Source organism: Mesoplodon mirus (assembly GCF_964341445.2).
Source record: "Mesoplodon mirus genome assembly, chromosome: 3".
Classification (NCBI taxonomy): domain Eukaryota; kingdom Metazoa; phylum Chordata; class Mammalia; order Artiodactyla; family Ziphiidae; genus Mesoplodon; species Mesoplodon mirus.
This window is the reverse complement of record NC_138978.1, coordinates 122,943,276-122,971,119: the sequence shown is the minus strand read 5'-3', so window position 1 is coordinate 122,971,119 and position 27,844 is coordinate 122,943,276. Positions and strand designations below refer to the sequence as shown.

Here is a 27,844-nt window from a genome sequence, read left to right as displayed (position 1 = left end):
AGGCTGCAGATGCTGAGGGAATGTGACTCTGCAGTGTGACGCTGGCTGAGACAAAACAAAATTAGAAGTTGGGGAGAATGAATTTAAAGTCTAATTTCTTTGGATTTTTAACTCACAAGGTGAAAAAATTTGACTTTGGACTTTACTTACGAGGGAATGTAATTTTTGGACTTTAATCTCTCCCTGGAAATTTAATGATGAAGAGTTTTGTATTTAGATTTGGGACATTATATGTTGTGGGCAATTATTACTGAAACACATTAATGCTGTCATTGAATTTCACTGCAGAACTTTTGACGGAACCATATTTGGATTATATGACTAGAAATAATTTGAACTGGGAGCAGTAGGGAGTTAATTTTAGACTTGGTTGTAGCATGGCCTCAGAGTTAATTTAATTATTCTATTATTCTGACTATTATTCCGCCAGCAGTCATAGGAGAATTTATAAAGTAGCACTGGGGATAGTTACATCTCTGGTTGGTCAAAAATATATTAATTGAGCCACTTTAGATTAAAAGAACAAAAGATTGAGGTATTTTTGAATGAAATATTTGCTCCCCATTCCTGATGTTTCCTTCCACCGGATGGAAGCAGCATTAGAGGAATGTCCCTGACCTCACTTCCCTTATCCTCATTCATCTCCAGGGGAGAAGTCAGTCATGTCCTGCAGCTGGCTAACACAGGCTTGGTACACTTCTTCCCAACTCTGCATTCAGTGACATCACATTGGTAGTTTGAAATCAGCCCTAGTGGGAGTATTTAAAGCATAGAACCAGCAAACACTACAAATCAGGGCTTTTTGTTCCAGATAACCAATTTACCAGCAGTATATCTGTCATTTACTCTGAAAGGAGCGACTTGTCCTATTATTGACTTTGGAATAAGGAACTGAGCATATGTATGTCAGTCCTTTTCTCTTCCCTCCATATGTGTGTGTGTGTGTGTGTGTGTGTGTGTGTGTTGGGACCTACCTGTCTGCAAGTAGCACTTGTTTGGGTCTACTCTCAGCTATTTGGCGACTTTGACAGTAAATACTCTTCACCCATAAGGAGTAATCTGTCTGGTCTAGCACCACCTGGGACTGGGTGAGTAAAGCTCTTTATATCTGGGGATTGGTATTAAGTCATCTTCACCAACCAAGTCCCCCAGCCCCTTCAGTTTTAAAGTCAATGTTTTGAACTCTGTCTGCCTTCTTAATTTCTATCAATTGGTTCAAAACTCAGTTGGAAAGGAGAGTAGAATTTATAAGCATCCTTATACCTCAACACTTGCATTTTCTCTCTTGAGTTTTTTGGAAGTTGTATGTATATACATTCTTCTACTGGTTATTTTTAACTTAAAAATATTCCGGTTTTTTTTTCTAAATTATATTTTTTATTTTGAGAAATGACCCTACCAAGAGCTGGAAATTTGCATCAGAATTTTTAAAACTAAAACTCAAATAATTTAAAGAAAACTTTACCCTCTGTCCCAGATGCAAGCACAGTAATGAAATTATGCTGTCTTTCTTACATATTTTTTCAATGAGTCAAAATTTTTAAAATAGACTTTTAATTTTGAAATAACTTTATATTTATAAATAAGTTGCAAAAATAAGGCAGAGAATTCCTTTATGCCCTTTACCCAATTTCCTCTAATTTTAACATCTTGCATTACAGGTACATTTGTCCAAACTAAGAAAATCAGCATTGGTCCATTACTATAAATTGAACTCCAGTTTTCATTCAGATTTCCCTGGTTTTTATACTAATGTCCTTTTTCTGTTTAAGGATTCCAGCCAGGACATGACGTTACCTTTAGTCATCATGTGTCCTGAGCCTCACTGGTCTGTGACAATTTCTGGGTCTTTCCTTGTGTTTCACAACCTTGACAGTTCTGAAGAGTACTGGTCAGGTATTTTGTAGGAAGTCCCTCAATTTGAGGTTATCTGATGTTTCCCTCCTTATTAGACTGGAGTTGTGGGTTTTTAGCATAAATGATTTATTAAAAAATACTTTATAAACACAATAGACATGTAGATATTTATATACATTATATAATATTATCTTGAATTCTAAAAGCTGAGTAATAGATAACATTTAAGTAGCTTTTATAACTTGCCTTTTTCATTCAACTTTGTCTTAAGAGTCAGCCCTTTTGAAATACAGGCTTTTTTTTTTTGCTATAATGTGATATGTGCATTTCTGAAAACCCTCATGCTCAGCATAATTGTGCACTAAAAATAGCAGGGCTTGTGGGATAACTAAACCATAGATAATTAAGGACAGACGACTCAAAACCCATGCATGGGAGACCTTCAAGATGGCAGAGGAGTAAGACGTGGAGATCACCTTCTTCCCCACAAATACATCTACATGTGGAACAACTCCTACAGAACACCTAGTGAACGCTGGCAGAAGACCTCAGACTTCCCAAAAGGCAAGAACCTCCGCAAGTGCCTGGGTAGGGCAAAAGAAAAAAGAAAAAACAGAGACAAAAGAATAGGGATGGGACCTGCACCTCTGGGAGGGGGCTGTGAAGAAGGAAAGGTTTCCACACACTATGAAGCCCCTTCACTGGCGGAGATTGGGGGGTGGCGGAGGGGAAGCTTTGGAGCCGCGGAGGAGAGTGCAGCAACGGGGGTGCAGAAGGCAAAGCAGAGAGATTCCCGCACAGAGGATCGGTGTCAACCAGCACTCACCAGCCTGAGAGGCTTGTCTGCTACCCTCTGGGACGGAGTTGGGCTGGGAGCTGAGGCTTGGGCTTTGGAGGTCAGATCCCAGGGAGAGGACTGGGGTTGGCTGCGTGAACAAAGCCTGAGGGGGCTAGTGCACCACAGCTAACTGGGAGGGAGTCCAGGAAAAAGTCTGGAACTGCCTAAGAGGCAAGAGACAATTGTTTCGTGGTGCATGGGGAGAGGGGATTCAGAGCACCGCCTAAACGGGCTCCAGAGACGGACACGAGCTGTGGTTGTCAGCGCAGACACCAGAGACTGGCGTGAAATTCTAAGGCTGCTGCTGCAGCCACCAAGAAGCCTGTGTGGTGATCCAGGGACAACTTCCCCAGGAGAACACATGGTGCGCCTCAGGCTATTGCAACATCACACCGGCCTCTGCCACCGCAGGCTTGCCCCACATCCGTACCCCTCCCTCCCCCCCGGCCTGAGTGAGCCAGAGCCCCTGAATCAGCTGCTACTTTAACCCCGACCTGTCTGAGCGAAGAACAGACGCCCTCAGGCAACCTACAGGCAGAGGCAGGGCCAAATCCAAAGCTGAACCCAAGGAGCTGTGCGAACAAAGAAGAGAAAGGGAAATTTCTCCCAGCAGCCTCAGGAGCAGCAGCTTAAATCTCCACAGTCAACTTGATGTACCCTGTATCTGTGGAATACCTGAATAGACAACAAATCATACCAAGATTAAGGCGGTGGACATTGGGAGCAACTGTAAACTTGGTTTTTTTCTTTTTTTCTGTATCTAAGTTGTTTCTGGTCTTATGCTTATCTTAGTTTAGTATTTAGAGTTTATTTTCATTAGTAGATTTGTTTATTGATTTGGTTGCTCTCTTTTTTTCTTATATATAGATATATATATATTTTTTCATTTTTCTCTTTTTGTGGGTGTGTATGTGTATGCTTCTTTGTGTGATTTTGTCTGTAAAGCTTTGCTTTTACCATTTGTTCTAGGGTTTTTTTTTTTTAGTATTTTTTAGTGCTTGTTATCATTGGTGGATTTGTTTTTTTGGTTTGGTTACTCTCTTATTTCTTTTCTTTTTTTCATTTTTTTCTCTTTTTTATTACTTTATTATTTTTAATAATTTTTTTATTTTAATTATTTTATCTTCTTCTTATTTTTTCCTTCTTTCTTCTTTCTCCCTTTTCTTCTGAGCCATGTGGCTGACAGGGTCTTTTGCTCCAGCCGGGTGTGAGGCCTGTGCCTCTGAGGTGAGAGAGCTGAGTTCAGGACACTGGTCCACGAGAGACCTCCCAGCTCCATGTAATATATAACAGCACAAGCTCTCCCAGAGATCTCCATCTCAATGCTAAGACCCAGATCCACTCAATGACCAACAAGCTACAGTGCTGGACACACTATGCCAAACAACTAACAAGACAGGAACACAACCCCACTCATCAACAGAGAGGCTCCCTGAAATCATAATAAGGTCACAGGCACCCCAAAACACACCATCAGACGTGGACCTGCCCACTAGAAAGACAAGATCCAGCCTCATCCACCAGAACACAGACACCAGCCCGCTCCACCAGGAAGCCTATACAACGCACTGAACCAACCTTAGCCACTGGGGGAAGACACCAAAAGCAACGGGAACAACGAGCCTGCAGCCTGCAAAAGGAAACCCTAAACACAGTAAGTTAAGGAAAATGAGAAGACAGAGAGACACATAGCTGATGAAGGAGCAAGGTAAAAACCCACCAGACCAATAAATGAAGAGGAAATAGGCAGTTTACCTGAAAAATAATTCAGAGTAATGATAGGAAAGATGATCCAAAACTTTGGAAATAAAATGGAAAAAATACAAGAAATGTTTAACAAGGACCTAGAAGAACTAAAGAACAACAAACAATGATGAATAACACAATAAATGAAATTAAAAATTCTCTAGAAGGAATCAGTAGAAGAATAACTGAGGCAGAAGAGCAGATAAGTGACCTGGAAGATAAAATAGTGGAAATAACTACTGCACAGCAGAATAAAAAAAAAAAGAATGAAAAGATTTGAGGACAGTCTCAGAGACCTCTGGGCCAACATTAAATGCACCAGCATTCGAATTATAGGGGTCCCAGAAGAAGAAGAGAAAAAGAAAGGGACTGAGAAAATATTTGAAGAGATTATAGTTGAAAACTACCCTAATATGGGAAAGGAAATAGTCAATCAAGTCCAGGAAGTGGAGAGCCTCATACTGGATAAATCCAAGGAGAAACATGCTAAGACACATATTAATAAAACTGTCAAAAATTAAATACAAAAAAAAATATTAGAAGCAGCAAGGGAAAAACAACAAATAACATACAAGGGAATCCTCATAAGGTTAGCAGCTGATCTTTCAGCAGAAACTCTGCAAGCCAGAAGGGAGTGGCAGGACATATTTAAAGTGATGAAAGGCAAAAACCTACAACCAAGATTACTCTACCCAGCAAGGATCTCATTCAGATTTGACAGAGAAATTATAACCTTTACAGACAAGCAAAAGCTAAGAGAATTCAGGACCACCAAGCCACCTTTACAACAATTGCTAAAGGAACTTGTCTAGGGAGCAAACACAAGAGAAGGAAAAGACCTACAACAACAAACCCAAAATAATTAAGAAAATGGTAATAAGAACATACATATCAATAACTACCTGAATGTAAATGGCTTAAATGCTCCAACCAAAAGACATAGACTGGCTGAAGGCATACAAAAAAAAAAAGACCCATATACATGCTGTCTACAAGAGATCCACTTCAGACCTAGCAACACAAACAGACTGAAAGTAAGAGGATGGAAAAAGATATTCCATGCATATGGAAATCAAAAGAAAGCTGGAGTAGCTATTCTCATATCAGACAAAATAGACTTTAAAATAAAGACTATTAGAAGAGACAAAGAAGGACACTACATAATGACCAAGGGGTCAATCCAAGAAGAAGATATAAAAATTGTAAATATTTATGCACCCAACATAGGAGCACCTCAATACATAAGCAAATGCTAACAACCATAAAAGGGGAAATTGACAGTAACACAATCATAGTAGTGGACTTTATTTAACACCCCACTTTCACCAATGGACATATCATCCAAAATAAAAATGAATAAGGAAACACAAGCTTTAAATGATACATTAAACAAGAGGAACTTAATTGATATTTATAAGACATTCCATCCAAAAACAACAGAATACACTATCTTCTCAAGTGCTCATGGAACATTCCCCAGGATAGATCATATCTAGGGTCACAAATCAAGCCTTGGTAAATTTTTTTTTTTTTAAAGAAGATGTTGGGGGTAGGAGTTAATTAATTAATTAATTCATTTTTGCTGCGTTAGGTCTTCATTTCTGTGCGAGGGCTTCCCCTAGTTGTGGCAAGCAGGGACCACTCTTCATTGCAGTGCACAGGCCTCTGACTTTCGCAGCCTCTCTTGTTGTGGAACACAAGTTCCAGACGTGCAGGCTCACTAACTGTGGCTCACGGGCCTAGTTGCTCCGTGGCATGTGGGATCTTCCCAGACCAGGGCTCGAACCCGTGTCCCCTGCATTGGCAGGCAGATTCTCAACAACTGCGCCACCAGGGAAGCCCAAGCCTTGGTAAATTTAAGAAAACTGAAGTCGTATCAAGTATCTTTTCTGACCCCAACCCTAAGAGACTAGGTGTCAATTACAGGAAAAAAAAATCTGTAAAAAATACAAATACATGGAAGTTAAACTACACACTGCTAAATAACCAAGAGATCATGAGAGAAATCAAAGAGAAATAAAAAAATATCTTTAAACAAATGACAATGAAAACACGATGACACAAAACCTATGGAATGCAGCAAAAGAAGTTCTAAGAGGGAAGTTTATAGCAATACAATCCTACCTCAAGAAACAAGAAACATCTCAAATAAACAACCTAACCTTACACCTAAAGCAATTAGAGAATGAAGAACAACAACAAAAAATACCCCAAAATTAGTAGAAGGAAAGAAATCATAAAGATCAGATCAGAAATAAATGAAAAAAGAAATGAAGGAAACAATAGCAAAGGTCAATAAAACTAAAAACTAAGTCTTTAAGAAGATAAAAAAATTGATAAACCATTAGCCAGATTCATCAAGAAAAAAGGGAGAAGACTCAAATCAACAGAATTAGAAATGAAAAAGGAGAAGTAACACTGACACCACAGAAATACAAAGGATCATGAGAGATTACTACAAGCAACTATATGCCAATCAAATGGACAACCTGGAAGAAATGGACCAATCCTTAGAAAAGCACAACCTTCCGAGACTGAACCAGAAAGAAATAAAATATAAACTGACCAATCACAAGCACTGAAATTGAGACTGTGATTAAAAATCTTCCAACAAACAAAAGTCCAGGACCAGATGGCTTCACAGGCAAAGTCTATCAAATATTTACAGAAGAGCTAACACCTATCCTTCTGAAACTCTTCCAAAATATAGCCAGGGGAGGAACACTCCCAAACTCATTCTACGAGGCCACCATCACCCTGCTACGAAAACCAGACAAAGATGTCACAAAGAAAGAAAACTACAGGTCAATATCACTGATGAACATAGCTACAAAAATCCTCAACAAAATACTAGCAAACAGAATCCAACTGCACATTAAAAGGATCATACACCATGATCAAGTGGGGTTTATCCCAGGAATGCAAGCATTCTTCAATATATGCAAATCAATCAATGTGATAAACCATATTAACACACTGAAGGAGAAAAACCATATGATCATCTCAATAGATGCAGAGAAAGCTTTTGACAAAATTCAACACCCATTTATGATAAAAACCCTCCAGAAGTAGGCATAGAGGGAACTTACCTCAACATAATAAAGGCCATATATGACAAACCCATAGCCAACATCTTCCTCAATGGTGAATAACTGAAACCATTTCCACTAAGATCAGGAACAAGAAAAGGTTGCCCACTCTCACCACTGTTATTCAACATGGTGTTGGAAGTTTTAGCCACAGCAATCAGAGAAGAAAAAGAAATAAAAGGAATCCAAATTAGAAAAGAAGAAGTAAAGCTGTCATTGTTTGCAGATGACATGATACTATACATAGAGAATCCTAAAGATGCTACCAGAAAACTACTAGATTGAATCAATGAATTTGGTAACGTAGCAGGATACAAAAATAATGCACAAAAATCTCTTGCATGCCTATACACTAATGATGAAAAATCTGAAAGAGAAATTAAGGAAACACTCCCATTTACCATTGCAACAAAAAGAATTAAATACCTAGGAATAAACCTACCTAAGGAGACAAAAGACCTGTATGCAGAAAACTATAAGACACTGTTGAAAGAAATCAAAGGTGATACAAACAGATGGAGAGATATACCCTGTTCTTGGATTGGAAGAATCAACATTGTGAAAATGACGATGCTACCCAAAGCAATCTACAGATTCAGTGCAATCCCTATCAAACTACCAATGGCATTTTCCACAGAACTAGAAGAAAAAAATTCACTATTTGTATGGAAACACAAAAGACCCTGAATAGCCAAAGCAATCTTGAGAAAGAAAAATGGAGCTGGAGGAATCAGGCTCCCTGACCTCAGACTATACTACAAAGCTACAGTAATCAAGACAGTATGGTACTGTCACAAAAACAGAAATATAGATCAATGATACAGGATAGAAAGCCTAGAGATAAATTCACGCACCTATGGTCACCTAAGATATGACAAAGGAGTCAAGAATATACAATGGAGAAAAGACAGCCTCTTCAAAATTGCTGCTGGGAAAACTGGACAGCTACATGTAAAAGAATGAAATTAGAACACTCCCTAACACCATACACAAAAATAAACCCAAAATGGATTAAAGACCTAAATGTAAGTCCAGACCCTATAAAACTCTTAGAGGAAAACATAAGCAGTACACTCTATGACGTAAATCACAGCAAGATCCTTTTTGACCCACCTCCTAGAGAAATGGAAATAAAAAAAAAATAAACAAATGGGACCTAAGGAAACTTAAAAGCTTTTGCCCAGCAAAGGAAACCATAAACAAGACAAAAAGATAACCTTCAGAATGGAGAAAATATTTGCAAATGAAGCAACTGACAAAGGATTAATCTCCAAAATTTACAAGCCGCTCACACAGCTCAATATCAAAAAAACAAACAACCCAATCCAAACATGGACAGAAGACCTAAATAGACATTTCTCCAAAGAAGATATACAGATTGCCAGCAAACACATGAAAGGAGGCTCAACATCACTAATCATTAGAGGAATGCAAATCAAAACTACAATGAGGTATCACCTCACACTGGTCAGAATGGGCATCATCAAAAAATCTACAAACAATAAATGTTGGAGAGGGTGTGGAGAAAAGGGAACACTCTTGCACTGTTGGTGGGAATGTAAGTTGATACAGCCACTATGGAGAACAGTATGGAGGTTCCTTAAAAAACTAAAAATAGAAGTATCATACGACCCAGAAATCCCACTACTGGGCATATACCCAGAGAAAACCATAATTCAAAAAGAGTCATGTACTACAATGGTCATTTCAGCTCTATTTGCAGTAGCCAGGACATGGAAGCAACCTAAGTGTCCATCGACAGTTGAATGGTTAAAGAAGATGTGGCACATATATACAATGGAATATTGCTCAGCCATAAAAAGAAACGAAATTGAGTTATTTGTAGTGAGGTGGATGGACCTTGATTCTGTCATACAGAGTGAAATAAGTCAGAAAGGGGAAAACAAATACCATATGCTAACATATATACATGGAATCTAAAAAAAAAGAAAAGAAAAAAATGGTTCTGAAGAACCTAGGGGCAGGACAGGAATAAAGACACAGATGTAAAGAATGGACTTGAGGACACAGGGAGGGGGAAGGGTTAGCTGGGATGAAGTGAGTGAGTGGCATGGACATATATACACTACCAGATGTAAAATAGATAGCTAGTGGTAATCAGCTGCCTAGCACAGGGAGATCAGCTCGGTGCTTTGTGACCACCTAGAGGGTTGGGATAGGGTGGGTGGGAGGGAGACACAAGAGGGAGGAGATATGGGGATATATGTATATGTATAGCTGATACACTTTGTTATACAGTAGCAACTAATACAGCATTGTAAAGAAAGTATACTCCAACAAAGATATTGAAAAGAAAAAAAAAAAAAAAGAAAAACGTATACACTAACACACCAGAGCACTAACATGAACAGTAACAATCCCAATCAAATTATTAGCATGGTGGAGGCTTTTCATACACTTTCAGCAGTCTCACAATTAGTCACGCTTTTGCAGCCTTCAGCCCAGTACTCACACGACCTCCTTTTAGATGCATGATTTGAGGGCAATCACCTCCAATAGATATTGGCTTCATCAAAGTTTAAAATCTGATCCCTAGTGTAGTTTTAATCATCAAAAAATGGTTTCTTTTAAAGGCTGAAGAGAAATATCTTGGCAGCTTGTTCATCAGCACAAGCAGTACCACAATATAGCTTAATGCTATGAAATGCACGGCATTTTTTGAAGCCACTAAACCACCTACTGCGTGCACTAATGGCACTTAGAAAGAACTTGCAGCCTTTTCATTAAGATCTCCATATCTTACTAAGTATTTTCTTTAATGGTGAGAAAGTGGGGTCTTTATTGCTTCACAACATTAACTTGTTAAGGAAGATGGCATACAAATGGATATAACTTCTATATTATCCTGACACTGTTCTTTCAGTTACCAATCATATATGTCCTAATTTGCAGCCAGACACTTCTATTTTTTGCAGAGAAGAGTGTATACTTATCTATTTCATTCTTTTTAACTGACGTATACCGCTTCTTCATATGAATATGCATTTCCCAACTGGTGGACATTTGGATTCCTTCTATTTTTTTCCCCAATTACAAGCAATGCTGCAAAAAATTTCCTTGCACATGTCTCTGAGAAAGTTTTTATAGGTTATGTTCCTAGAAGTATTATCGGGTCATAGTACATGAACATATTTAATGGAACATATACAGTAATTTGGGGAGCATTAGCATCATCATGATATTGGGTCAATTGAAGGGTATAACTTAACTATCAATTTATTCATTTTTATGTCCTTTAATAATATTTTATAATTTTTTAAATAAAAGAGTTGCACATTTCCATTGCGCTTACTTCCAGGTATTGTATGGGTTTTATTGCTATTGTGACTGGGATCTTTTTTTTTTTTTTTTTTTTTTTTTTTTTGCGGTACGCGGGCCTCTCACTGTTGTGGCCTCTCCCGTTGCAGAGCACAGGCTCCGGACGCGCAGGCTCAGCGGCCATGGCTCATGGGCCTAGTCTCTCCGTGGCATGTGGGATCTTCCCGGACCGGGGCACGAACCCGTGTCCGCTGCATCGGCAGGCGGACTCTCAACCACTGCGCCACCAGGGAAGCCCGTGACTGGGATCTTTTATAAGTCATATTTTCTAATTGATTTCTGCTGTGGGAACCATTTTTAATGTGCTTAATTGTTATCCTATATCAGCACAAATGTTGAGCTCCTATTGATTCTAATAGTTTATTTGCAGGTTTTGCAGGATTTTAAATATAAACAATCATGTGTAAATCACTGTACATCTTTCTTTTCTGATCATCAGATCACTTTTTTTCTTGTCTTGCTGCTTTGGATTGGACAGTGCAGTGAGTTGATAGTAGGCAACTTGCCATTTCACTGACCCTAAAGGAAAGCTTCTAAAATTTCATTTTTAAGAGTGATATTTGCTCTAGGTTTTTAGTATCTACTCTTACTTACGATTGATAAATGATAATTTGTCTAAATTTTCTGGTATCTATTGAAATAATCTTATGATGTCATCATTTAAGTCTGTCAAGGTGGTATAAATTATATTGATTGGTTGTCCTAATTTCAAACTATCCCTGAATTTCTGAAGAAAACCTCTGAGAGGTAAGTGTTAATTATTTTACTGTGTTCAAGATGACCCTCTGCAACTGGCTACCCAGAAAAGGTTCTGGCCAATGTAAATCCCCATGGAAACAACTCAGGCACCAATCCTTGTCAGCTGCAAGGCTTGAACACCTACCTTTCAGTCATACCAGCATGGTCTCACCGTGAATGTATATATGGCTCATCCTTTCTAAGCTTGAGTTAGAGTTGTTTAGCTGCGACTACAAGGCTTGGACTTCAGCCCCCAACCACACCAGGGGAAAAGCAAGGCCCACCCCAGCCATGAATGCTCAGTTGTCATGCCATATTGCCATTGTGTCACTGACTCTTATTGCTCAGGGAAGAAGCCAGTACTTCTCTAATCATGCAGCCTCACAACCCAAGGGTAGGGGGTCCCTCTTTAGAGTCTGATGTTTTGCCCTATTAGGTCTCTGAGCGTTGCTCTAGAATGTGATTGTTTATGAGCGCACAGCTGTGATGGTGAGTGTCCCCAGTAAATGGTGCTTCAGCAGGCGGGAATATTTGCCATTTGCTCTTGTTTGCTTACCAACTCTACTTAGTCATGATGTTTAAAGCTTTCTTTTAAATTAAAAAAATTATTCATTTATTTATTCATTTTTGGCTGCGTTGGGTCTTCATTGCTGTGTGGGCTTTTTTAGTTGTGGCGAGTGGATCTACCCTTCATTGCGGTGCATGGCCTTCTCATTGCAGTGGATTCTCTTGTTGCAGAGCACAGGCCCTAGGTGAACAGATTTCAGTAGTTGTGGCATGCAGGTTTCAGTAGTTGTGGCTCACAGGCTCTAGAGCACAGGCTCAGTAGCTGTGGCACATGGGCTTAGTTGCTCTGCGGCATGTGGTATCTTCCTGAACCAGAGCTCGAACCCATGTCCCCTGCATTTGCATGTGGATTCTTAACCACCGTGCCACCAGGGAATCCCTAAAACATTTTTTATGTAGTTTAATTTGACTTGCATAAATTTTATGTAAGATTTTTACTTCTATGTTCATAGATGAGATTAACTTCTCATTTTCTTTTCTTGAACTATTTTTATTTGGGTTGTCATGTCAACTTGTTAAAATAAGTTAGATAGCTTTCTCTTTTTCAAAATTCTCTATCTTTTTCTTCATAGTTTTCTCCCTTCCTCCCTCCCTCCCTCCTGTCCATTTTCTTTCTTTCTCTTTCTTTCTTTCTTTCTTTCTTTCTTTCTTTCTTTCTTTCTTTCTTTCTTTCTTTCCTTCCTTCCTTCCTTCCTTCCTTCCTTCCTTCCTTCCTTCCTTCCTTTCTTTCTTTCTTTCTTTCTTTCTTTCTTTCTTTCTTTTCTTTCTTCTTTCTTTCCATCTATGCTTTATATGCTCTGATTATCTTTTTTTTTTAATTGTACTTTTATTATTATTTTTTAAATTTATCTTATTTATTTATTTTTGGCTGCATTGGGTCTTCATTGCTGTGTGCAGGCTTTCTCCATTTGTGGCGAGCAGGTGCTACTCTTTGTTGCAGTGTGCAGCCTTCTCATTGTGGTGGCTTCTCTCGTTGTGGAGCATGGGCTCTAGGTGTGTGGACTTCAGTAGTTGTGGCTCATGGGCTCTAGAGTGCAGGCTCAGTAGTTGTAGCACATGGGCTTAGTTGCTCCATGGCATGTGAGATCTTCCCAGACCAGGTCTCAAATCTGTGTCCCTTGCATTGGCAGGAGAATTCTTAACCACTACGCCACCAGGGAAGCCCTGCTCTGAGTGTCTTAATTATATTTCTCAACAAATAACTTCTCAACTGCTCTTAAATTCTGTTTCCTAAGGTGACTGTTCCTATGCTTGTGGAATGGGGTGCCCCCTTTTCATGGCATTAATTCTTCCAGCTTGTCTGTAGATGCTGTTACTGTTTTCTGTAGCTTGTCTCCAGGGATTTTGAGGAATGAGCAAGAAGTGCTGGCAGGGTGTACCAGTAATTTCTCTTCTGGATGTGGGAGTTTAGAATTTCCTTGTAGGTGTCTCCAGCCTCATGGATGCCTTACTTCCCAGGCAAAAGTATTCTCACTGCCCAGGTTGAGGTCAATGACCTCTGATACTTAATGCTTGACTAAAGAAGGCAAGGGATGGCAACAGTGACTCAATCAATCTCTCCACTACTTTGTTCTGCCACTTGCTTCCATTGTCCTTTACTTTGGAGTACTCTCAGAAGCACCTCAAATTTTCAGAACAGCCCTCCCCAGCATATATTTTGGGTTATACTTTTCTTCTATCTATGTGATTTACCTGTTTTTTGTCTTTCAGACAGCTCCCACATTTCTTTCTGCCCGTGGAACTCTTTCTTTTATTCTTTTAAAAATGTTCTCTATCATTTGTATGAATTCAGATGGGAAGAAGATATTTGTGCTTGAGTTCTGTCCACCATTGATTACATTTAGCATCTAGGCTTTTTTCCCTCCAGTTCCTTCCTACATTCCCTCATTATTTCTTCATCTATTATCCCACAACACTACTGAGCTCCAACTCTGTGTCAGGTTCTGCAATAGGCTGCCTTTTAAGAAGGTGATGCCATTGCCCATAAATAATAGAGTATGAACTTTCTCTCGTTTTCCTAACAGAGATGCTGCGGCTGTACCAATCTATGTGCACAGTTTTTCTTGACCCCGGGATCATCTTTCTTAGATGCCTACCAAGGTTAAAATTGTAGTGTTTGACCACTGAGTAAGTGAAACCAACTGGTCCATGTACTAACAATCAAGTCACCTTGACCCATTCACAGAGCGTTTGCCATAAGAGAATTAGCTAAATATCTTTGAACACTGCTCTCTATAGCTTCATATTTGATCAATTTTTCATTCCTATCAATTTTCCTGCTGACCTGCTTCTCAAATCTCTCCCTTCTCTGCAGTCTTAATGCTTCTGCCGTAGTTTTGACCCCTATTATCTTTAGCATAATTGTGATGCTATGATTTGTAGTAAGAAGTATGTATTTGGTCTTTGTCCCTATTTCTGCCATAGAGCTCCTAAAACCCTTGGAGAGTGACAAAAGTCTTTTGTTATGTGAATGAAGTGACTTTTGGACTACACCTAAGGATGGAGGCTGGTTACCAGGAGAAATAACCATATGATTAGAGGGTTGGAACTGTCAGTCCCACCCTCCACCTCCAGGAAGAAGAGAGGGACTGGAGATTGAGTTCAATCACTAATGACCAATGATTTAATCAATCATGTCTATGTAATGAAGCCTCCATAAATACCCAAAAGGACAGTGTTCAGAGCTTCCATGTTGGTGAACATGTGGAGATGTGGAGAGAGTGGTGTTCTCAGAGAGGGCATAGAATCTCTGCACCTTTTCCCCATACGTTGGCCTATGCATATCCTCCATCTGGCTGTTCCTGAGTTATATTCTTTCATAACTAAGGGGTAATCTAGTAAGTAAAATGTTTCCCTGAGTTCTGTGAGCCACTCTAGCAAATTAATCGAACCCAAGGAGGAGGAGGTCATAGGAACCTCCAATCTATAACCAATAGGTCAGTAGCACAGGTGGCAACCTGGGCTTGCAATTGGCATCTGAAAGGGAAGTTGGGGAGGCAGTCTTGTAAGACTGAACCCTTAACCTGTGGAATCTAACACTGTCTCCAGGGAGATAGTGTCAGAATTAAATTGTAAGACACCCAGCTGATGCTGAAGCATTGTTTAGTGGTGTGAACACACACACACACACACACACACACACACACACACACACCCTGCCCTGTCACATTGGAATTGGGTCCAGAACCATTTTAACAACTTTCTAGTTAACTGGCTTAGTGCCTGATCCCTGGTAAATGCTCCTAGCATGTGTCTTGGTGAACTAATGAACTAAGACCCACTAAGTGGTCTCCCTATGTATAGTCTTTCTAATTCCAATACATCCTTCATCTTGCTGCCAAGGAAAATTTCAAAAACAGGTCTGACTATTATTTCCTTGTTCAAGAAGCCTCCAAAGCCTCTCACTTACTTTGAAAGAGCTTAGGCCCCAATTTTCTATAGATTGTTTCATTAAGAAGTTTTTATAAATAGTGGCAACAGAGAAGGACAATAATACTTTACAAATACAACTGGAATTATTTTGCTGGTAAAGCAGAACAGCAATACTAATAGTGATTAGGAAGTAGGAAACACCAGGTAGAGAAGCTACACTTATGAAGCACTTTAAAGAGTAAACAAAAGAGTGAATTGGTACAATCTGTGGAATAAGGATATCTCAGAATTTTGTCTTGCAAACCAATAAAATGTGGGGGCTCAAAAGACATTGACTCACTAAAATGGACTATCATGAATAGAGAGGTTCAAGCAAGCTTTTTGGGGTTTGTGAATGAAACAGTAGAAAATGAAGTTTGTGGTGACCATTGCTTGCATTATTCTCTTAGTCTAAAACTCTCACTTCCCTTTTTGTGGCTTAGCTTAAATGCTGCCCCTTCCGTACAAAACTTATGCTTCTCTGGAGTGGTGGGGGAGATTCCTGTGGCAAGTATGCCAGTGGATGTTTCATTTCAGGGCAAGTAATAACCAGTTTGGACACACAATACCTTGGATTCAGGGTATTGTCAGGGAGGTATTTCTATTTGTCAAAATTCGTTCAAATGTAAGTATCATAAAACAAACTGAAATAAGTAAAAAGAGTGTTTATTGGCTAATAGATTTCAGAAAACCTGAGGTGGTACTAGTGTCAGGTGAGACTTGATTCAATGACTCAAATAATGTCCTTGGAGGCTCTGCCATCTCTCAGCTCCCCTTGGGAATCAAGGATGGAGAGAAGTGGAAGGGAGAACCACTTCTTTTAGGTATAGGGCTTTAAAACTATTTCACTTTTTAAAAAACGATGTGAAGGGCTTCCCTGGTGGCGCAGTGGTTCGGAGTCCGCCTGCCAATGCAGGGGACATGGGTTCGTTCCCCGGTCCGGGAAGATCCCACATGCCGTGGAGCGGCTGAGCCCATGAGCCATGGCTGCTGAGCCTGCGCGTCCGGAGCCTGTGCTCCGCAACGGGAGAGGCCACAACAGTGAGAGGCCCGCATACCGCAAAAAAAAAAAAAAAGAAAAAAAAAAGAAAAAAAAAAAAAGAAATGGGACTGAGCCTGATGGAAATGGATTTGGAGTACCAGTTGACAAATTAGGTAGAATGGTAAGTCTGTGATTTTTTTTCCCTATGTTTTTCACTATCACTAAGTTTGATCTCCACGGAAGCAAGGATTGACCAAAAAAAAAAAAAAAAAAAAGCAAATAACTCCAGATCATTAAAACAACAACACCAACAATAAAAATACCCAGGGAATTTCCTGGTGGTTGACCTGGGTTCAATTCCTAGTTGGGGAACTAAGATCCTGTGAGCCATGTGGCCAAAAAGAAAAAAAAAGAAAACGCAAATCAGGTTTCAAAAGCATAGATTTCTGATCCTTAGACTCCCAGGGAAAGAAGAGAAGTGCTGTGTTGATTTCTAAATAACTTTATCCTAAGATAACCAACCTCTAGTCTCAGGTGAGTTGACAAAACTTGCCTGTATGCCTTCCTTGCTGTTCTCCGCCTCCATCTTATCTATGCATCTTTTCATTTCTCCTGTAACAGAAAGTGGATTAAGTGGCCTCGCTAGCCTTCTTCTTCAGAAAATGCAGATTCCTAGCTCAAATTTCCTAGATTGCCTGGTCCAGTGATTCTTAAATTGTGGGCTGCTTAATACAAGCATCTTCATCACCTAAGGTGTTTATTGTAGATTCATTGACCTCAGACCTATCAGATTAGAGTCTCTGGATATAGAGCCCAGGAATCTGCAATTCACAAGCTCTTTTGCCCAATATATTTTTAGAACCATCACTTTAGTGTCTTCCTGGCAGCTCAGATGTCTTATCTGGAAGACATGCCTGACTCCCAATAAGCTTGAAGGCAGGTGGTGATCTTTAAAGAAGGATCTAGCACATCTTGAGTCAGGTTATCTATCTCCTTGCCCTGCCTCTGGTGCATTATCTGAAGACTCATTCAGTTTCATCCCTCTACCCCATGTCCTTTAATACACACAGATAAGTAATCTTGTAAGTTTCCACTACCACTCCCAGGATGGTAATTGCTTAAGCACACAGGGCAGATCACAAACAGCCTTAAAAACACCTTACACATACTGAGCTCTTACCATATTCCATGCACTGCTCTAAAGTCCTTTAGGTATATTTATTTGTTTAATGACAACCTATGAGGCAAGTACTGTTTTATAGTGCTCATTTTACAGATGAGGAAACTGAGGTCCAGAGAGGTTAATTAACTTGCCCAGAGTTGGGATTGAACCTAGGCAGTCTCACTACAGAGCCCCATGCTTCTAACCACTGTTTTCTACTGCCGCATGCAGTAAAAGTTCATACGCTGTACTTACATCCCTAGTGGAGTAGAGAGGGTATGGGGATGCATGCATGTTTTCTCATGGAGAAGCCATTCCAGGATGCCATATATCCAGCATGTAAACTACCTTTTTTGGGGCACTGGCAATCTCCCAACTTTTCATTTTGTTATTTTATGTTTGGGAGAATGGATTGCACATAAAAATCCTATTCAGCTTTGGCATCAACATAACATTAGGCAAACTATGCCCTTGACACACTATCAAAGTTCTTTGACTTGGAAGCCCCTACCTTTTCCACTGTTAGGTGTGCCCTTAGACATCATTTCATATTCTAGGAAGCATTCGTCAAGGGTACGGAATCATATGAGAAATTCTTTAGGACAATGATTCTCAAATTTAGGTGCTAATATTATAATCATTTGGGGAGCTTTTAAAAATCCAGTTTTCCAGGTCACACCCCAGATTATTACAGCAGATTCTCTGCTGGTGAGATCCAGGCATCAGTATATCTTTTTTAATTTTATTTTTTAATTGCAGTGTAGTTGATTTACAATGTTGTGCAAATCTCTCCTGTACAGCAAAGTGACTCGGTTACACACATAGAGACATTCTATTTTTTAATTATTATTTTCCATTATGGTTTATCACAGGATATTGAATATAATTCCCTGTGCTATACAGAAGGACCTTGTTCTTTATTCATCCTATATATAATGGTTTACATCTGCTAATCCCAAACCTCCAGTCTTTCCCTCTCCTTTGGCAACCACAAGTATGTTCTCTGTGTCTGAGTCTTTTTCTGTTTTATAGATAGGTTCATTTGTGGCATATTTTAGATTCCACATATAAGTGATATCATATGGTATTTGTCTTTCTCTTTCTGACTTACTTCACTTAGTATGATAATCTCTAGTTGCATCCATGTTGCTGCAAATGGCATTATTTCATTCTTTTTTATGGCTGAGTAATATTCCATTGTATATACGTACCACATCTTCATCCATTCATCTGTTGATGGACATTTAGGTTGTTTCCATGTTTTGGCTTCTGTGAATAGTGCTGCTATGAATATATGGGTGCACATATCTTTTTGAATTATTGTTTTGTCTGGGTATATGGGCATCAGTATTTTTAAAGCTCCTTAGTTAATTGCAATGTGCAGCCGAGTCTCCAACAGTGGGGGCTGGAGAACCACTGTTCTAGGCTGAGTGATAGCTTTGAAAAGACTACTGTTGTCTCTGACTGGATGTGTTGTTTCTGACTGACATGTCCGTTGCTTCCTCTTTTCCCCATGTTATAGTGGTTCCAGATTGAACTGTGAAAGCATACCAAACTTGCTGTTAGGCACTGGAGTCTAGAGTTGTAGGTACTTGAGGATTAAATAAAATGATATCTCTATATGTACCATGCTCTTATTTATTCATTAGAACTTCACTGTGATAAAAATATAACAAATATTGTCTTGCAATGTTTTTCTTTATCCCAAGTCAATACTTGAGGTCTCTACAATTGAAATGTTTTTCTGATCTACTGGGGCTTTAAACCAGGGAGAAACCGAAGTGCCAAGATGTCTAGAAAAGCTGAAATATTTAAGTATTTTTACAGGGACATCATGAACTGTAAAAGGAAGAGAGGAGAAGCCTCCCAAACATATGTGAGCAGGGAAAACGTCACATGGCAAACTGATCTATTACACCTCTCTTTTGGTAAAGTTCACCCAAGGCTCTGTCATACGGCATGAGTGGTTACAGTGCTGCCTTGGCAGATTACTGGAACCAGGGGTTCCTTGTGAAACGGTTCACCCAGAAGGTCTTTCAAATTCTCTCTTCCCTTTTCTCTCTCTTCTCTTTCTATTGCTTTAGCTCTCACTCTCCCTATCTCTATGTCTCTCTGCCTCTCTCTCTTTTTCAATTTTAAGCTGTGTTCAGAATATCCATTATGGACATAGATCTGATAATGTGATGGGCTCCTTGAAATCAATAACATTTCCAAAGAGTCAACCCATCATACTCGTAGGTGCCTTCTTTTGACTTACCTGGGGAGCCCAATGCTAATGAGAAGGCAGTTTGGGTACTGGTAAAACACCTTCCTTCTTTGTCCCAATCTTTTACCTATTATATATATTTTGTTCTGTTCAAATTATGCATATATCTTTAATTGGGCAAATGGTTACAGTAAGAAGAGAAAAATTTTTTCAGCAATTACTTTAAGTCAGTCTTATCTTTTAAAAAATAAGATGCAAAGAGTTTGGGAAAGGGTAATTTAAAAGAAAATTTAACTATATACCATTAGAAAACAAACATTTTCAGAAATGTATCAATACTATCATTTGCAATAGTTCTTTTCTCTTGTGTGTTTAGAATATACTATCCACATGTCAGTTAGTTCTTCCAGTCAAATAATAAATAATGTCTATTATCAATTTCTCATTGAATGTCAATGGGATAACTCATGATGAATAAGCTCAAGATTCTTTTTACATGAAATTATAATGTTTTGGGATTAAAGCCAAAAGCCACAGACTGGGTGTCCTATTCATAAAACGAAACAGTAGCTTTTGGAGCTTCAAGGACTACTTATCTTTATTCTATTCTCTCTTTCCTTGCTTCTTAATTACACACACACACACACACACACACACACACACTTTATTTTATGAGCAATATAACTACATTATGGAAATGTTGTTAATGAGAGAAAAATATCCTTTATACAATAATTTCATTACCGTGATAAGGACACTTACTTTTTTGGGGGTATCCCTAATAGATTTTTTTCTAAGCTAGTTACTTCATTTAAAAAATAGTGTATAGGGCTTCCCTGGTGATGCAGTGGTTGAGAGTCCGCCTGCCAATGCAGGGGACACGGGTTCATGCCCCGGTCTGGGAGGATCCCACATGCCGCGGAGCGGCTGGGCCCGTGAGCCATGGCCGCTAGGCCTACGCATCCGGAGCCTGTGCTCCGCAACGGGAGAGGCCACAACAGTGAGAGGCCCGCGTACCGCAAAAAAAAAAAAAAAAAAAATAGTGTATAAACAAATTTATGCTATTTTTTCCATATTATACTATTATAAGCATTTTTCATGTTGTAGCATAAAATTCACAACCAACCAATAGTTTAAAGGACTATCCATTCTATTTAGTGGATGTAGATGTATCCAGTTTCCTTAAACATGCCCCAGTTTTCTAATTTTTCACTATCCTAAGTGGTGTTATGGTTGCCTTTGTGAGTAAAATGTCTCCCCCACCCCCAAACTTTTAACAGCATTTCTCTAGAATGGATTCACAGGGTGTGACTGTTTTAATTCACACAGCACTGCCACACAGAGCTGTTGGAGCACCAGTAGGCACCATGGAGTCTCTAATAAATGACCCAGATTGATCTCTTGTTTTGTGATTTGTCTTGGTTTGTTTGCTCTTAGAGCTTTGATTTATGGCTCCAAGGAGCGATTTTGGAAAATCATTTACCCATCAGCTGAGACAATCTGACTATTGCACTTATAAGGTCAAAGTGGAGCAGACCTGAGTCAGAGGGATTTCAGGCATCCAAGCCCCAGATAGCCCAGCCGCTGCTACTCTTTCCAGGAGAATATCCTAGATTCTGGGCACAGTGACTGCAGGGAGGGAACATGGAGAAGCTGTCACTGTATTTCCTGGACATCATTAGCCTTCCTAGTGCTTTTTCCCAGACAGGTAGGCACTGCTTCAGGTGGGCGCTGGGCTCTTGTATCAGGGCTACCTATGCAAAGCCAAGTTAGGGAAAATAGTCAGAGTGGGGGAGGGGTTGTGTTCTGGGAAAGAGGGTAGTCTGTGGTTTCTAAATCCAATCTCTCTATACATAGTGAGAGAATACGTGTTTGTGGCCTAACAAGGTTAGAAAAGAGACAACAGGCCCCAAACGGAGTCACTTGTGTTAAGTCCCACATCAGCAAACCAAGACCTAATAACTAACCTAATTGCAGCTTCAGCCTCTCCCCAAAATGTGACCTTTCACCAGTCAATATGAAATTACTTGGTTAAGACTAGAGGTAACCCACCCGATAAGACCCTTTCCTTCCCCCATAGAAAGGTGATCTTGCCTGAAATAATCTACTCTTCATTAGAAACTTCCTCTTCCTACCCCTTTCATTTGGTACAGCTCTTTGAAATTCCTTTCTGTCTGCTAGATGGCTGGCTGCCTGCTTCATGAATCATTGAATTAAAGCCAATTAGATCTTTAAATGTACTCAGTTGAATCTGACTTAATTTAGCAGATTTGATGTCAGCGATGGAATCCACAGAGCCCTTCCAAGATCTTCTAAAACAAGAAACACGGGCGTTGTACCCTCAGACCTTTTGGAGTTCTGTCCTTTTCAGAAGGGCCCTGGGTAAGCTGCTCTATGTTCTGAGCTCTGCTCTCTTTGCATCAAGTTCCTGATCTAATTGGCTTGCCTGTCAGTTCCCTATTTGATTGGAAACCTCAGCCCTTGGTTCTGCCCCCAGATTTGATGTTGGGAATGACCGATGGCTCAGTCTGGAGTTCTCTGTTGTGTGGAACCCCAGTCTGCAGTCCCTATTCTTGGGGGTCTGCTGATTCAGTCCTTTCCCCAACCCCCAAATTCCACATTGGGAACTGCTGGTTGTTACCAGCTGAAAAACTGGACTGGGTTTCAGATCATACTGGGTTCTACTTAAGCTAGACTGAGTCTAGTAAATAAAAGTTATTGCTAATGGGATTCATAGAAGTAAAAAAGAAAAAAAAAACCCACAAAATTGGTGAGCATGGCTAAGGCACTTAAAAGCTGTTAGAGTGCTCACCACATAACTAAACTCCCGTGTTAGGATAAGTTGGTCATGGGACAGTTTATATTGACACTAGATTACCTGCCAACCTCAAGAAAATTTCCATGCTAGAAGGTACACTGTAAAACACCACACAATCCCCAACCCAGTGGCACATCCCTCTTAGATATTAGTTTGCTTCTGAGAGACCCAAAATCTTAACTAAAAAAAAAAAAAAAAAAAAAAGAGAATCCTTTAATTCAAAAGAGTTGAGCACACTGCCTTCCAGCACACCTGCTTGCTTTATGTCTATGAACTATACTGCTAAAAGAGATAAATACCTACAAAAATGGCAAAACCTTACTAAAAACAATCTAGAATTACAGTGGCCATTATGGGGAATGTTCCAATTAGATATGATTATTTAAGAAGTGCACCTGAAAGTAAGGGTTCCCAAATCAAACAAATAGAATAAGATACCAGTTTTAATCAGCATGCAGAAGTCTCCAAAAGGCTTCAAAATTCCAAACTAGCTTCATTGAAAAATGCCTTGCAAAAGGCTAATGAAAAAGGTACAAAAAGTACCTAATATAAAAGTCTAAGATTGATGTGACTCCTACTATTCCTCTTTAGCTCCTTTAATTGAGTCTCAGAGTCTACTGATCCTCTGTCTGAATTGTCTTTACACTACTGTAAACCAAAGTGGCCTTACAGACCCCATGTCTACCTTCAGTGGAGGGCCCCATATGGGTCCCTTCCAGAGTTGATGAGACTCTGAGGGATTTTTCTGGTAAACTGCTATGTTATTCCCTTAAACATCCAAAGGGAAACTAAATTAAAATTAATTAAAAACTTTGCCAAATTCTGATAGATACTGGAGCTTGCAGAGGGGATCTTGGGAAAACTGGCAGAAGCCAGCAAAAGGTAAAAATTCTTATCAGAGCCAGCTCTCCAGGATCTCTGTGGAGAGGGGAATAAAATATCTTTTGCAACCTCTTTGGGGGACACCTCTTGGACACATCCAAGAGGTGTTCAATACTGCCAGAAATAAAACTATGTACCTGGGAGGGAAGGGGAGCAAACTGAAGATAATATGGCTAGATGGGAGGATTAGCCCCTTGGTATTTTTTAGGCTGCAACCCAATTCTTTGAGGAATTAAGAGCAATTGCCCTTATCTTCTCTAGAAACAGTTCAAAGCTCACCTGTTCTTTTTTTTACCAATCCTGAAACTTCCCATATTTATCTCAAATAAATATTGTAAAAATTCTGGCTTTAAGAAGCAAAGTTCTTCTCAGAGGAACTTGCATTCCTTCCCTGTACCTCTGAGGTGTAAATGTCCTACCTGGTCTGCTCCAGGAATTATTTTCTAGGCCAATCTCTTTAAACTACAAACTCCAGGGAGGTAATACTTATTAGGGGGAAAACAAAAGAGGAAGAGGTCATTTAAAACTTAGGTGAATGAAAAATCTTTTAAGTGTCTTCTCCACAAATATTATTAAAAATTTTAGCCATCTGAGCAGGTAACCTTAACTTATTCTATCTACCATAACAACTTAAATCCAGCTTTTTTATAACTAGTGAACTGTGTATTATTGTACCTGAATAGTAGCAATAATATTAAAATGAAAGCTATAAAGACTCTGTTTGCCTCTGTCACTTATGTGTGTCTCTCTATATATTTGTGTTGTAGATGTATGGTATTTTTCTACCTATGGATAATATTGCCAAAAATTAATCTTTAAAAGAGCACTATTTAATTGGCTTAAAGAAAATTAGGCACTTAAATAAAGTGTTTCTAAAATTTTCAGTAATATAATAGAAACTGACGCAAATGCTTTTCAAGTTCACACAATCTGGGAAAATATTGAATACTAATGATAATTCGAGCTTGTTGGTTTAATTAAAATGTCTACAGAGTTTTATCTTCAGAGTTACCAACACTAAAAATAATGCAAACATACAACTTTTATTCTACCTGGGTTTACTAGTCAAATAAGTTCATGTCACCTCTGTTTCAAAATTTGTCAGCAAGAGAAATAACTTGGTATGATGAAATTTTCGTGAGTAAACAAATTGTTGAGAACAAGTGAATTAAATAGATGTAAGTGGGAAAAAATTTTTAGGTGAACACTTAAAATAGTTTTCCCCACAAAAATTTTTTTAAAAATAAAAAAAAAAAGTTAAAAATACCCAAAAAAAATTTTTTTAAGAAAAATAAAATCATTTCCCCAAATCTTTTTGGTAAACTAACACCTTAAAGTTTTGCTAGGTTAAACTAAATTATGGACAGTCATTAAATATTTAGATCATTTCCAAATAAGATAAAATACTGAAACATTAATTACTGAACATAGGCTTATCCACTTTTGGCTTCCTTTTACAGAGGAGCTAAAGATGTTTGGTTCTATTAATAAACATGTTTTGTGCCACACTGAGAAATTTACTATGAAAAAGCAGATATTTCTAAAAACAATAAAAAGTATTTATACATTTGCCAAGCCACAAAATGCTAAAGTAAAAGACAGTTCACAACTATTTACTTCTTTATTTCACTAAATCTTAAATTTTCTAAGGGTTAAAAACAGAAATAATGAGATGAATATCGCCATATGTAAAGAAAATAAGATGTGTGTTTTCAGTAAAAGAAGGTATGGGGAATGAAAAAGCATTTTGTTGAATGAAAATGAAGTAATTTTGTCCTAAAGAGAGACTGCTTATTTCAGAATGGGAGAGAGAAAAAACAGGACAAAATATGAATGTAAAGAAGAAAGTTGTAGAAGGTTTGTGGAAAAGTAATCTTTGGTAAGGGATTTATGCATGGTCAAGACTGGCTAAGATGGAAATGAATTTAATTGAGTGAATAAATTTTAATATTAAAAGGAAGCAGGTACAAAATTAGAATCTGCTTTTCTCTCTGTGAAAACAATGAAGTTTTATTGAACTATTGGTGTGCTCTTGATGAGAGATTGTGAAAGTTTTTTTTTTCTTCCTCTTAAGTAATTTGCCTAGAAAGCAAAGATTTTGTGTCTTGTCAAAATAATTTCCTGTGCTATCTTTATCGTGTCTTTTGATTAGTTAAGAAAGTTGAGTCTTCTCTATTGAAAGAGCTACATTTTCCTTTACAACTATTTAACTTTCTGTATTTGCCTTTGAAGTCTTTAATTGTCATTATGGTTAAATGGATAACTAAGTATTGTTTTGCAGTGACCTATGATCCTATTTGACCAAGGGCTTTACAATCTTTTAATATTTTTGACAAACTTCCCGCAAATCAAATTCTAAATGAAGTCATTTTGACCTCAAAGTAGCTTTGAGATATTCCAGAAGACCCCTGGAAAATCTCAAAACACTTGTTCTCTCTCCTTATAAAAAGGAGATGTTAAACAAATTAGGCTTATTTGATATATTAAGTTATATTGGAAGCATTGTCAAAGAAGAAGTAATACTGAGCCTTCTTTGTGTTGTATTTGCATATGCTATAAATTTTATAAAATTTTGAGAATCCCTAGAAATCTGACATATCCTGGTGTAATGATTATCAGTCATAATTCCAGTCTTATCTTAAAACATTGTATGTCACAGAAATAAACAAATTTCCTTGTCAATTCCATTATAATGAGCTCTCAACAGATCTTTAACGATGGGCATTTTAAAGATTTTGTCATTTACAGACAGTTATTTTTTTACTCAGATGCTTTTGCAAAAGTGTTTCTGCAAATGTGCTTCATCTTCAAAAAGATTATTGGAAAGGACTTTGACAAGTGCAGGTTTCTTATAGCTTTAACATCATAAAAGTAAATTGAGTAAAAATTTACAGAACTAATGGAAAAACTGGATTCAAGTAAACAAATATTAATTACACGGGACTGAAGGAATTAAGGAAAATTATTATAATTGTTTTGTTTGAAATATTGCTGTTTCTTAAATATTTTTTCTCCAGATTTCAGGAAACCTTTTTTTCTTAAGCTATCTATGACTTAAAGCAATTTGGCAAAGTATACCTTTGTAAACAGAGATGAAACATTTACTTTTTCTCTCTACCTGATTTCTCCCAAATTTGAAAATTCTTAAATATTCTTTTCATGGCATTATGGTTAGTCATTTACATAAATTCAATAAGAATCTGTTCTCCTTGTAACAGTATACAATTTGAAACACTGGTTATACTACTGAGGCTTTGACAGAAATGTCATATTTGAGGGAGATGTGCATAGACTCGGATATGACCAGACACATTTAAGGAACTAAGGTTGACTTTCTGGAGTCAGTAAAGCCCCTCAGAAAAATTGGCTTGTTACTTTACTTACAAGGTTCCAACGGAGCAGTCTTCCAAAGAGCTTATATGGTCAATCACTTTTCTTGCTGCATTTATGTAAATAATCAGGCCAAGTTTAATGCAAATAAATTAGTTTCACTGTGGTTATCTTTGATTTTTTAAAATGGGGTGATTTTAGAGAGAAAAGTTTTGTGTGCACCTTTGTAGATATTAAATTCTAATCCTGTTGATTGTCCTTGAGGTTTGTTATATATCCACAAATTGGACTGGGTGCTGAATTCTTCTATTTTCCTTAAGAATTTGGCTATGAATCTCCAAATGAATGTTCCAATTTTCTCCCATTCTGATTTGGAATCACTAAGAACAAAGACTGCCCTTGAATCTCTTTGGAAGGGACTCATGGTCCTCCTCCCTACCCAAATGGCAGCCAAAATCCAGGAAGTTGAACCTTAGGTACACGTCTCACAGTTGAAGAAGACTCCATTTGTCTTCTGGTCCTGAACACCAGCTGGAGATATCTCAGGTTGATCAAAAGGGGGGAATCGTTTAAAAAAAGAGACAACTGACCTAAAATGGAGTCACTTGTGTCAAGTGCCATGTTAGCAAGCCAAGATGCAATACCTAACCTAATTGCAGTTTCACCTCTCCCAGGAATGTGACTTTTAACCTGTCAGTGTGGAATTACCTGGCCTCTCTAATGAGGTAATCCACCCAATAAGACCCCTTTCTTTCCCTATAGGAAGGTGACCTTGCCTGAAATAATCCACTCTTTGCTAGGAACTTCCTCTTCCTACCCTCTTCTGTCTATAAAAGTCTTTCATTTTGTACAGCTCTTCAAAGTTCCTTTCTATCTGCT

At 38.5% G+C, this 27,844-nt stretch overlaps 1 protein-coding gene across 11 annotated transcripts in view; it reads left to right on the top strand.

Annotated features, from left to right (window-relative positions):
* The window catches only part of CRP (C-reactive protein), an 81,226-nt gene that overhangs the window by 52,014 nt on the left and 1,368 nt on the right, over positions 1 to 27,844 (top strand). For 4 of the 11 annotated variants that reach the window (XM_082614981.1, XM_082614979.1, XM_082614985.1 and 1 more), the window contains exon 3: positions 22,204 to 22,317. The exons of 3 other annotated variants lie outside the window; for them this stretch is intronic. In XM_082614981.1, coding sequence (XP_082471107.1) covers positions 22,209 to 22,317 — 109 coding nt within the window. In that variant the 5' untranslated portion in view covers positions 22,204 to 22,208. Of the gene's footprint in view, positions 1 to 22,200; positions 22,318 to 27,844 lie in introns of all 11 variants that reach the window. 4 more of the 11 variants (XM_082614980.1, XM_082614976.1, XM_082614984.1 and 1 more) reach the window with 1 other exon arrangement.